Raw genomic sequence first — 12,585 nt, forward strand, 5'->3', positions numbered from 1 at the left:
AAATAGACAGAGATCTCTACTCTCGTGGAGCTTATCTTCTTAATAGAATAATTTCTCAAATGATATGATAGTGAAAAGTCTGTGAAAATTGCCCAGGTGCCAATAAAAATCAGCCCACATTCCACAGGTGGCTGATCTCCACCATATGTCATATGTACCCTAGACTGTATACTTACAGGGTATGCCAATTTTGTTTTTATGGCAAACACTAATCTAGCCTTCCACGATATGTGTCAGACAGTGTTCTAAGTGCATTGTATTTACCAATGCATTTAATCCTTGCAACAACCTTAAGAAAACCGTAATTATCTCTATATTATACATGGGGAAATGTAGGCACAGAAGTTAAATAACTTGTGCTTGAATACACAGCTGATAAGGGGATCTCTTAGGTATCTTTTTTAATTTGTTAATCTAAGTGTGTGCGTGTGTGTGTGTGTGTGTGTGTTTAGCCTTCTTACATTTCATAATGTTTTCTTTATTTTTTAAATCTTCTTTATTATACTCTAAGTTCTGGGATACATGTGCAGAATGTGCAGGTTTTTTATGTAAGTATACACCAATTTTTAAAGAATTTAGAACACCATAAAATATAGTCACTCTTCACTATATGAACATAATTGGTTCTAAATTTTTGTTCACAGGCAAAACCTTGTATAAGTACCCATTAATTTCATTCATAAGTAATGCAAAAACTGTAATATTTCTATAAATGGAAAAGTCAACTTGGGAATCAAGTCAGTAATACCAATAATAGTGTTTAAAATTACTGTAGATAACTGTAAACTCTACTATTACACAAGTGAAATGTAAAAATTCCTGAATCAACGTTAGTTTTTAAGGTTTCATGATTCTTAAGGCATAACTCTCACCATAAATTGAATGGTTGTGATATTAGTGGTGGTTAAAAGTGGTTTCCCATTGATTATTGAAGATTTGTCCTCATCCTCAGACAAGTAAGATAATATCCCAAAGATGATTACCTTTATGGTGTTATTGGTTGAATCCAAAATTACTCGGATTTTCATGTTGAAATGCCAAATCCCTGGGAATGCTGCCATTTTGAATCTTTGCAATGCTCTTGGGCTCTGAAAATGCTACTGAATCACGAGCTTCAATTTAACATTAGCTTCCCCCAAGAAGAAGCTTGAGACTGTTAATACTTGGAAACCTAAAGCAAAATGTCTTCTCCTATTTTGAAATATATGTTTGAGATACCATGCTTTTTGACAAAAGACCCATTTAATTAATACAGAAAATTTGCTTCAGTAAATAACCTATTTTCCAGTAGTTATCATGAATATGGTAGCAACTGCAATATCAGAACTCATCATTTTGCCTGTGGGTTGATAGCTGCTGCTGCTGTCATATGTTGCAAAGCAGAGTGACCAGGTTCCAACCTTATATAAGAGAAACCGGGTATCTAAGTACATGACTTATGTAAATGAATACTCACCTAGCAGTGGAGACTTATGATTTCAGCCATTGTTAATGACTTCAGATCCAGGACAAGATCAGATGGTGCCTGAGGGTCAACATTATGACTCTCAGTTCATCTCATGTCCCAGTAATGGTTACGGAGCTATGATTGATGAAATGTCAGATTAAATCTATCCTTATTGCATGTTGATACTCAAAAGGCATCTGCCTGGAATTTAGCCTTCATAAAGTAGATAGGATTATAAATAGTTTACAGCTAATATCTGTGCAAGATACCAGCAAGAAATTAGGTTCACTGAGACCCCAGAAACATTGGCTTTTCTGGGGTTCTGAGGTGAGCACAGCCTTTTCTAATAACTCCCTATAATTAAAAATCGAACATCATTCTGGAAATCACCTGATCACTCTTCCAATATTTTTACTCCTTTTCTGATGCATCAAAACCTCTTTATAATTTGGTCTTCGGGAGTGAATGGTTAAGTTTCTTTTCAAAAGTAAATTTCACTTGACATCCATCAAAACATATTTGTTATTCAGCTGGTTTAAGGAATATTCAGAGAAAGATGATTTATTCCAAATCTTGTTTCATGAATGAAGACATTGTCTCAGAGACTATGAGCCGATGCTAAATGTACAAATTAGATGAGATCATCTATATTGAAGATCCAATTCTGAACTTCTGGCAGTGCAAAAGAATTGGGCTGTCAGGCCTTCTACTCAGAGGACATCCAAAACTGGAGGGAGAAAGGATATTTTTATTGGCCTGAGAGAGAGCACTTAACTTTTAATTTAGAGAAACTCAAGTGTGTATCATTGGTATTTTGTTAGTGAGCCCTCAGTGTGCTAGTCTCCATGGGGAACAATCTGGTGTCCGGGTCCCTGCCTTAAGACACATATATTCAGCACCAAGGCAAGAGTATAGGGTATTTGGCTCTCCTGTGGAGCAGGCATCTTGTTGTCACCTAACATGCTCATAGATGCCAAAGAAAGACAGTCCTGTGGCCAAAGTGGAGAGGCTCCTTAGGGTCCCACTTCCTGGAGAGGCTCCATACGCTATTCTCAGTGTGGAAACCACAGGAAAGGGATCCAAAGCACCAGAATCAAACTACCACTCTTTATCGAATTAAGGATTTTGTTTCCAAGTTAGAAAACAGTGTATGTACACCATCTTTTAAGGCCACTCTACACATATTCTCTTAAGAGAGTCCCCGGTAATTGTCTTAATGGTAATTACATGCTTGGGGCAGTTGACATCCACTGTTATTTTTCTGGAAGTGAGGAACGAAGGATAGGAGCAAGAGAGGAGGAGGGAGATTTTTGAGATAATGAAATCCTTTTAATGACAGAGCCATGCCGTTAACCTAATTAAACTGTAAAGTGGTTTAAAAAAAAAGTCCAGGTACTAAATGGAAATGAAGAAATAAATCAGCAGAGACAGCAGCAGTTCTGGGAAACCTTCTGAATTCCGAATACTCTGACATTGCAGTGTCCAATTCTCACCATTGTCCTCCGGCCCCCCTCGGCCTTGTGCAGGGGTCCTTTAAACTGGACCTGTCCAGTAAGGTTTGATTTACGATGTCCATATCAGGTCTCCAGTTCCTCTGGGAATGTGTGTTATGCAGCTCATATATTTCAAAAGACAGACCAGTCAGTTGGATATGAGGGCAGAGCACTGGCTACAGGGTCAGGAAGGATGTGCTCTCCTGGCCCTACTGCTAACCAGATCTGAGACCTTGGGCACTGTGGCTTAGATCCCTTCACTATTTCCATGCACCTATCCCCTGCCTACTATGCACTTTTGCAGCTGTACCTCTCTTAAAAGAATTGCCTTTAGACTACTGAAGTCACTTTGCCTACAGGGGCAGAGAGCTGGAAGTTCTTAGGAGCTTATAACCCATGGGGTGGCCATTGGCCATTGACTGACTGATGCTGAGTTTGACAGCCCAGCTTTCATTGACACCAGTCAAGACAGACTCTAAGGTGTAGCTCATATTCCAGAGTTTCCTGTATGAGCAGGCTGAAATTACTGACCACAGGACTGTCTGAAAATGTACCTATACTTGGTTTTTACCCCTTCCCTGTCCTGCTTCCCCCTCTGCCATGCTGGTTTTTCTTGGGAGTGTTTCTTTAATAGATGCCATGAATCCTCACTTAAGAACCCTCTTGGTAATCTAACCTAAGAGATAGGTACTGTATTAGCCCATTTTCACACTGCCATAAAGAACTACTGGAGACTGAGTAATTTATCAGGAAAAGAGGTTTAACTGACTCACAGTTCCACACAGCTGGGGAGGCCTCAGGAAACTTACAATCATAGCGGAAGGCAAAGGGGAAGCAAGGCACATCTTACATGGCAGCAGGAGAGAGAGAGTGAAGGGAAGTGCCACACTTTTAAACTATCAGATCTCGTAAGAACTCACTCACTATTACAAGAACAGCATGGGAGAAACCACCCGCATGACCCAATCACCTCCCACCAGGTCCCTCCCTCAACACATGGGGATTACAATTTGAAATGAGGTTTGGTTGGGGACACAGAGCCAAACCATGTACTTACCATGAAGGAGCCAGCCTCAGTTCCTAGATTTAAAACTCAGCAATGGTAACATCTGTGCTCACAAGTGTTGTAGAAAGCCGGCATAGTGACAGAACTGAAGCACTACATAAGCTCACACAGGACTTCTTCCGCCTTCCTTTTCACACCATTGCCACCCACAACTCTGGGAGTGGAGGTGGCATCCTGGTGTGATAAAGCCCCACCCTCCTACAACAGCTCTGCACCTGCACCCCCACCCAAGTTACTATGCCCCACACATTCTATTTATATCTCAATCACTACTTTCCATCCCCATCTAGCAACAATTAGCTAATTCTTTTCACTCATAATCAAAGACAGAAATCTTATGCCACCAGCCCAGGGATTTCACTTTTGTTCCCATTGTGAATGTCTAAAGAAAAGCACTGGGTTGGCCAGGCACGGTGGCTCATGCCTGTAATCCCAGCACTTTGGGAGGCCAAGGTGGGCAGATCACGAGGTCAGGAGATCGAGACCATCCTGCCTAACACGGTGAAACTCTGTCTCTACTAAAAATACAAAAAATGAGCAGGGCATGGTGGCGGGTGCCTGTAGTCCCAACTACTCGGGAGGCTGAGGCAGGAGAATGGTTTAAGGAAACCCGGGAGGTGGAGCTTGCAGTGAGCCTAGATCACGCCGCTGCACTCCAGCCTGGGCAATACAGCAAGACTCCATCTCAAAAAAAAAAAAAAAAAAAAGAAAAGAAAAGAAAAGCACTGGGTTTATAGGTGAGGGAGATCTTTTGGTCTAGTGGGTAGAAGAGAAAGGTAAGAGACTTCAGAATCCCATATCAAGCCCATCATGGATTCACTATGCTTGTCTTGACAAGTTCATTTGACATCTCAATATGTTCATCAGTGGCAGAGCCATTAATATTTATAGACAGTCCAGTAGGTGCCTAGAATTATTCTAGGCACTGACTTCCTCTTGAAAAACAGGGGAATTGTCTGTTGTGCACCCCCAGCAGTGTGGTGAAGATTAATTAATATAAATCAGTAATTGTCTGAATAATGCAAAGCGCTCAGACACCTGGCAATTGGAAACTGCGTAAATGTTACACAGGATGAGTAATAACAGCTAACGGTTGATGGACAAATTTCCAGCAAATTTCAAGTCTCTGTCAACCTGTTAAGTGAACGAAAGCAGCACTTTCTTGATAGCTTATAATTGATGCTTTTGTTTTTCTGGCTGCCTAGGCGGGGGAGAGAGACAGAGAAGTGAGCAGCCTGAACAGCAAGCTGTTAAGCCTACAACTTGACATCAAGAATCTGCATGATGTCTGCAAGAGACAGAGGAAGACCTTGCAGGACAATCAGCTCTGTGTGGAGGAGGCAATGAACAGCAGCCACGTAAGGGACTTGGCAGCAGCCGCTCACCCCTGCTCCCTTGAATTCTGCCTCTGCTCCCTTGGGCGGGAATAATAGAAAGTTCTTCCACTCTTCATTCAGGAGTACTTATTAAGCAAGCAATGAGAGAGAATTAAGAGAATTAAACACGCACACCCCAACACACATACACATGGAAAATGCCAGTCCTGCCTTCAGGACTTTTCCATCTATCTCCAAGGTCATGTACATCCTAGGCACAATGTTTTCCTTATCTGGCCTTTCACACCTGTATTTACAGCTCATTGCCCTGAAAATATCAGATCATAGTGATACAAGGGGAGCAGCATCTGCTATGGATCTCAGACAAACTTCTAAGTCAACCATGAAAATAAAAACCATCACACCTGCTCTAAGGTATCAGTGTCCATCGGGGTAGCAGGGGGTCTTTATTGCTGCACCTGTGTCTCATTACCTGCAAGCTTTTCTTCTGGATGCAGGAAACTGATCATAGGACAAGCTCAGGTTCTCAAGAGTTAATGCCCCTAGAAGCAACCCTCAAGCAATGTCAGATGGGGAGATGGTAGATTACATCTCCCACCTTCCTTTCTCCCTAATCAGAGGTAACCCGAGGCATGCTGTCTCACAGACTTCCTCAATGGACCTGAGCCCAGTTGCTCACAGTGGTACCTGACTTGATGACATACCTTTTTTTTTTTTAACCCAATGTTGTTGTTGTTGTTGTTGTTACATGAGTAAGTTCTTTAGTGGTGATTTGTGAGATTTTGGTGCACCCATCACCCAAGCAGTATACACTGAACCCAATTTGTAGTCTTTTATCCCTCACCCCCCCCCACCCTTTCCCCAGAGTCCCCAAAGTTCATTGCTTCACTCTTATGCCTTTGCATCCTCATAGCTTAGCTCCCACTTATAAGTAAGAATATATGATGTTTGGTTTCCCATTCCTGAGTTACTTCACTTAGAATAATAGTCTCCAATTCCATCCAGGTTGCTGTGAATGCCATTAATTCATTCCTTTTTATGGCTGAGTAGTATTCCATTGTATATATATACCACATGCGAAAATATGGAACCAGTCAAATGCCCATCAATCAATGAGTGGACACACCTTTTATCTGCTTCCTTCCCTTCGTTGTTTCAGTCTCCCACTCCCCAACCAGAATTTCCTAAGACCACCTCCCACATCAACTACTACTTGACCCTCAGTTCCTTGTCACAGAGCCTGCTTTCAGGGGTGCCCAAGTCAAGACACTCAGTAGCACTGATCCTACACATGTGTGAACATGCAGACCTCCTGGCATGAGCATCTTTCTTGAGACTGTGATTTTGGACTAATACTTATCTAGAGTCTAGGCTGTTCATCAGCTGAGGTAATTTCATTTTAGCCTGAGGTTTGCTTTCTTTGGAAGCTCTAAATCTAAGGTCTTTAAGTCAGTCTCTAAATTTATCCACATAAGCTGGGGAGCCAGCTGGGAGATATTTTCCCACAGCTCCTTAACACTTTGGGTTTCCAAGAATTCTTTACTTGTGGTCTTCATTTCCATTTAGTGACTTGAGTTCTCGGTAAACATAAAGAAGGTCCTAGCTGCTCAGACCTGTTGCTAGACACCCAGAGTTAGCCTCTGGGAGGCTGTGAAGCCGCTACTGTGTTCTTCACTGTTTGTGGTCAAGGATCTGGCCTCTTTTCGTTGCATCTGTTAGAGTTCTCCCAGGACTTACCGCCTCACTATTGAAACCACAAATTGTTCCTCTGCAATGCCCTAGAAATACTACCAACAAAGCATTTCTACTTCATCTTGTAAGCATTGCTTTCCTCAGGAAGTCACAAATAGAGAAAAATCCACTGGTTTTCTAAATGGATCTCAGGAAGAAGATTATCATAATTTACTTTTTTCTAAGTATTAACATTTTAGGATATTTTCACCATTGCTGTCATGAGTTTACTTATTCCCCCAGTCAGGAAAAGCCATGTGGCTTATAAATGTACCTGGCAACTTGGAAGGAGAAAGCTATTAAATTGCATTTTATTATTCTAATTGCCCAGAAGAAGGTCTAACAGCTTGAAACAAGCTTTAAAGCGGGCTCTTTTTTCCCCTAGCACTTAGTGCAGAATTTAAATAGCAGACTACGCATACAAATACACAATTAGATGTAGACTTACACTCATCCACTCGGAAAATCCCTTTAAGATCTGCCTTCCACATGGAAATGTAATATGAGAACAAAAGGGAAACCAAGACTTTCTGAAATTCTGACTACTCTCTAACAAGGAGCTGGGGAAACAAGTAGGAGGTCATAGTTTACAACCACAATTATGCAAGAAGATTAAAATGTTACATTAGATGTTATGTATAACAAAAGGAGTGGCAGGGAAGGGGCAAGTGATAGAAAAGAAAATGGCATGACCTTGTAAATCAAAACTACGTTATGCTCCCAATCCCAGGAACAGAGCAGGAAGTAGGGTGAAGCAAATGAGGTGGCTAAGGTGCAAAATTCATAGGCACAAGCTCTTCAGGTGCCAACCTGCATGTGCTCCACCCTGAGACTGAGTGCCTCCTTAAAATTTGTACCTCACTTGCCTCACTGTAGTCCTGGCCCTGCCCAGGAATCAAAAGAGCATCTCAAAGTGAAAGGAGAAAAGAACAACAGAGATACCATAATAAAATGATCAAACCAGAAAAGAAAGGGCCTTTTGAGCAATTTTCCCAGGCTCCATTCCCTGATGGTGGCATAGGATGCATGCCCTGATATTCAGTAGAGCTCAGATTGCCAAACTCATCTTTGAAGTGTACAGAGGACACTATTTTTAGCATAAAACTATATAAGGCAAGTTTGATTCCTGCGGATAAAAGTAATTTGTTGAAGATGTAAAGATTAGTAGAATCTTGATGGGCATTATTACACAGTATCATTTTGATTCATTGGGAATGAAAAAAATATTTCACTGAATCTTCTAAATGCAATGTGAATCCTGGATTGGATATTGGAACAGAAAAAAACACATTAGTGGAAAAACTGGTGAAATTCAATAAAGTATAGTTCATAGTAATCTTCCAACATCAATTTCTTAGTTTAGACAAATGTACCCAGTTATTTAAGAAGTTAACCTTAGGGAAAGCTGTATGAAGAACATATGGGAACTCTCTGGGCTACTTTTGCAATTTTTCTGTAAATCAAAAATTATTCTAAAATACTTTTTTTAAAGTGAATCTCAGGCAAGCAGAAGTCACTAGTGAGAAGAATGTCTACATCAGAAAGATGCATCTAAAATTAATTCATGTCACTTAAACATACAGTTCTATGCTCTACTAGTACAAGGAAGTACAAGAAATGCAATTTGTAGAAGACATAAAAAATAACAGATAAGGCCGGGCGTGGTGGCTCACGCCTGTAATCCCAGCACTTTGGGAGGCTGAGGTGGGTGGATCACCTGAGGTCAGGAGTTTGAGACCATCCTGGGCAACATGGTGAAACCCTGTCTCTATTACACATACAAAAATTAGCCAAGCATGGTGGCAGGCATGTGTAATCCCAGCTACTAGGGAGGCTGAGGCAAGAGAATCGCTTGAATCCAGGGGACATAGGTTGCGGTGAGCTGAGATCATGCCACTTCACTCCATCCTCGGCAACAGAGGGAGACTCCATCTCAAAAAAAAAAAAAAAAAAAAAAAGTGACAGATAAACCTATCCAGTGATATAAGGCTTAACTAGAGTTCAAAGGAAATATCTCACTTACCTCAAAGATAGGAAAAGAAGTTCATGACAATGACTGAAAAAGTGACTTAGTCCTCATTTGTGCTAATGGTTGCTGCTGCTACCTTGTGAACAAGGAGAAACTGATTCAAAAGCCAAATAACCCCTCATGCAATTCAGCTCAAAGTTTGAAGACTTCCTAGATTGTTCTATGGACCTCAACACCAAGAATACATATCACAAATGTAATAGATCATGCTGTATCAAAAGGTCAAATATGAAGCCCTTAGAATTTTTCAACTATACAAATGTATTCTCTGGGTTCTGCTATGGCCCGGACAGTGTTAACTTCCTTTTTCTATTGTGGGTTTTGGTCCCCTCCCCAGGAAATTAATTCAGTTTGATGTATCCAAGTCTTAAGTTTCTCAATAAAGAAAAAAATCCCCATTAAAAAAAGATGGTGAGACTTTTTGGTTCTTAAATGAAAAAAAAAATCATTAGGGATTCAGTTATCAGAACAATGCCAACCTAGTCAGCACAAACTAGAACAGGGAATAAAATGGTTAAAAAGTATTTTGAAAAGCCAGCTTTAGGCAAATCAGCAGGGCATGATGACATACTTCGAAGAGTACTTAAGGAATTGGCAGGTGTTATTACATAGCTGCGAGTGATTATTTTTGAGAACTCAAAAGGATAAAGAAAGTCCCTGTAGACTGAAAAAGGGTAAATGAAGTGCTCATCTTTTTAAAAAGGGAAAAAGGACAATCCCGGTAATTACAGACCTGTCAGCTTAACTTCAATACAAGGAAAATACAGAACTTAACATCAATCAATTAGCATCAACTTGAAAAGCATAAAGTATTGGGTAGAAACCAACGTGACTTTTCAAAAGGCAAATCATGCCAGGCCAATTAATTTCCTTCTGTGATCAAGTGGCCACATAGGCAAGGAAGGAGCAATAGCTATAATCTCTTTGACCACAAGTAGGGCTGAAAGGTTGACTAAATATGGGAACAGGTTCCTATGGACAGCCAGCAGTCCCCATCTTTTCAAGCAGCTGAGACCTGGATAGAAATCCAGCTGAGAAACCTGGTAGACCAGATGGCCTCCAGAATCACATCTCACTCCAGATGGTCATTTTAAGAACTAGTCTTACCTCTGTAAAATCATTTCCAACCTGCTTATTTTCTTCAGATCTCAGTTTAAAAGTCAAAGAAGACTCTAATAAAATATCTGTGTCTTCATTAGGAAGAATGTTTTTTTTTTTAAAAAAAAAGACAAAGAAGCAATAGGAAATAAGTTGGTGCCTTTGTGATACTGCTCTTCAGCACATTTGTAAGTGAAATGTAGGCTTCATCCATAGCATGTCTTTTTCTATTCCTTTAGAATTTAGAAGAATAAACTTTTGAATGCATAAGGATAAATAAGTAGAAATTTAATAGGTCTCAAATAAGTCTAGGCATTTCTCCAAGTCTTTGAAATTTGATTCCTCTAAACCCATTGATATCTATAGTGTGCAAATGTTTAAAATTCCTATCCAAAGAACTCTAGTTTCTCTGTAGATAGAAGCAGTCCTTGGATCTTTATGACCAGGCAAATTAGGTTGGGCCCTATATTTGTCCTGTACTGGAAGAGTTGCATAAAATCTCATCATCTGGCTAGCCCATCATGTTGCCTCAGACCAAAATTAAACCCAGAAGATCCAAGATGACCTCTGGGGAAGATAAAGCCTTGACATTTGACCAGTATCCCTGCCAGGCTGCTAAGCTTTATACACATCATTTAGAAAAAAGGCATTTGTTTCCCACCGGAAGCTTTAAGGCCAAAGAGTAATTCTGAACACACCTAAGTATAGATGGGGGTACCAGGTACTAGAGGGGAAGCCCTAAAGAGAGAGAAAGTTTGACTTATTTTAAAAGAAGAGCATTTCTCTCATTCTTCTGGGCAGTGAAGAAAAAATAGGGACGTGGAAGGAAAGAGAAGCAAAGAATGAAGGAAACCACGGTTAGTTTTCAGCAGGGTCATACACACTCAGCAGTGGACAGATGCTTACGAAGCCAAAAGAAAAGGATTTTGGCAAAATCTGATAAGGATATTTTCTGAGACAGTGTCTTGCTCTGTTGCCCAGGCTGGGGTGCAGTGGTGTGACCATAGCTCACTGAAGCCTCAAACTCCAGGGCTCAAGTGATTCTCTCGCCTCAGCCTCCCAAGTAGCTGGGACTACAGGCACATGCCAACATGCATGGCTAATTTTTTTATTTTTTATAGAGATGGTGGTCTCGCTATGTTGCCCAGGGTGGTCTTGAACTCCTCATCTCAAGCCATTCACCCACTTTGGCCTCCCAAAGTGCTGGGATTATAGGGATGAGCCACCATGCCTGGCCTGATAAGAATTTTATTAGATTTATACTAAAATAAGCCCTTCTGAATTAACCCTACCACAGGATGTTCACTCCTTTGCATTAATTCTGTCCACGTTAAGTACTTATTTATGATCATGTTTTTTTCCAGGTAGCTCCTCACCCTCGTAACTTACTATGTAAGCAGGAGGACTCAGGCTCTTCAGAAGCCCCTCTATCCGTGTATATGCATGCACACACACATACATGAGCACACCACACACGCTACTCCCAACTCTCTTCTCTCCAAACCTCATTCACAGATGAGTTGTGAGAATAGCAGTGTTTTTATCTTGAAAAGAATGAAAGCCCTTAACAACATTTAATATAAATGCGGGCAGTTACAGCTACACAGAGTAAATACAAAATTTAGCTTTGTTCAACTTAGAACAACTTAGAAAGAGGTCTCATCAACTTTCCTCCAGCTACATACACTGGCGTGTCTTTGCCTAGGATTTCTTTTGCCTGGTGACCATAGTAGGTCCATTTTCTCTGTCTGTCTTCTCAATTCTGAGGCACTTAAGATGAGACACTTCCAAGAGAGCCTGGAAAGGGTCATTTGGATTGTACCGACACAATCAGCTATCGTCTTTCTGGTTCTGGACTGGGTTGAGCCTCCTTTACCTTCTCTGTGCTGCCACCACCACTCTCAGTAGAGTTTTTTTGTCTTTCAGGTCCCAGCTCTTACTGAATTAATCTCATTAAAATTCCATCTCCCCAGTTACTCAGACCAAAACCCTGGCATCATCTGTTATGGATGACCATCATGTCCCACCATCTAACCTGTAACCCAGCAGCAAATCCCATGTCCTGTCATTTCAAGATACATCTAGAACCCAACCACTTCTCCCACCCTCCATTGCTACCATCTTGGTCCACGCCATCATCCTTCGTCTGGATTATTGCAGTAGCCTCCTACCTGGTCTTTCTGTCTTTGCCTACCCAGAGTTGATTTCCAATAAACAGCCAGTGTGACCTTCATAAAAGCTCAGGGAGATCATGTTGCTCCTCTGCTCAGTACCCTCCAAAGGCCTTTCATCTCTCCAAAAGAAGTTAAAGTCTCAAGAATGGCTATACAATCCTAAAGACCTCACCTCCTTTTCCTATCTCACTCCATCAGGCACAACTTTCC

The 12,585-nt window shown here is 41.0% G+C and overlaps 1 protein-coding gene across 10 annotated transcripts in view; it reads left to right on the plus strand.

Moving 5' to 3' along the window:
* PMFBP1 (polyamine modulated factor 1 binding protein 1) overlaps nt 1-12,585 on the plus strand; it is a 556,696-nt gene that overhangs the window by 501,985 nt on the left and 42,126 nt on the right. For all 10 annotated transcript variants that reach the window (XM_063717359.1, XM_063717360.1, XM_054534056.2 and 7 more), the window contains one exon: nt 5,212-5,364. In XM_063717359.1, the coding sequence (XP_063573429.1) occupies nt 5,212-5,364 (153 nt within the window). The remainder of the gene's footprint in view (nt 1-5,211; nt 5,365-12,585) is intronic.

The sequence above is a fragment of the Pongo abelii genome, chromosome 18 (assembly GCF_028885655.2).
Source record: "Pongo abelii isolate AG06213 chromosome 18, NHGRI_mPonAbe1-v2.0_pri, whole genome shotgun sequence".
In the NCBI taxonomy this organism is placed as follows: domain Eukaryota; kingdom Metazoa; phylum Chordata; class Mammalia; order Primates; family Hominidae; genus Pongo; species Pongo abelii.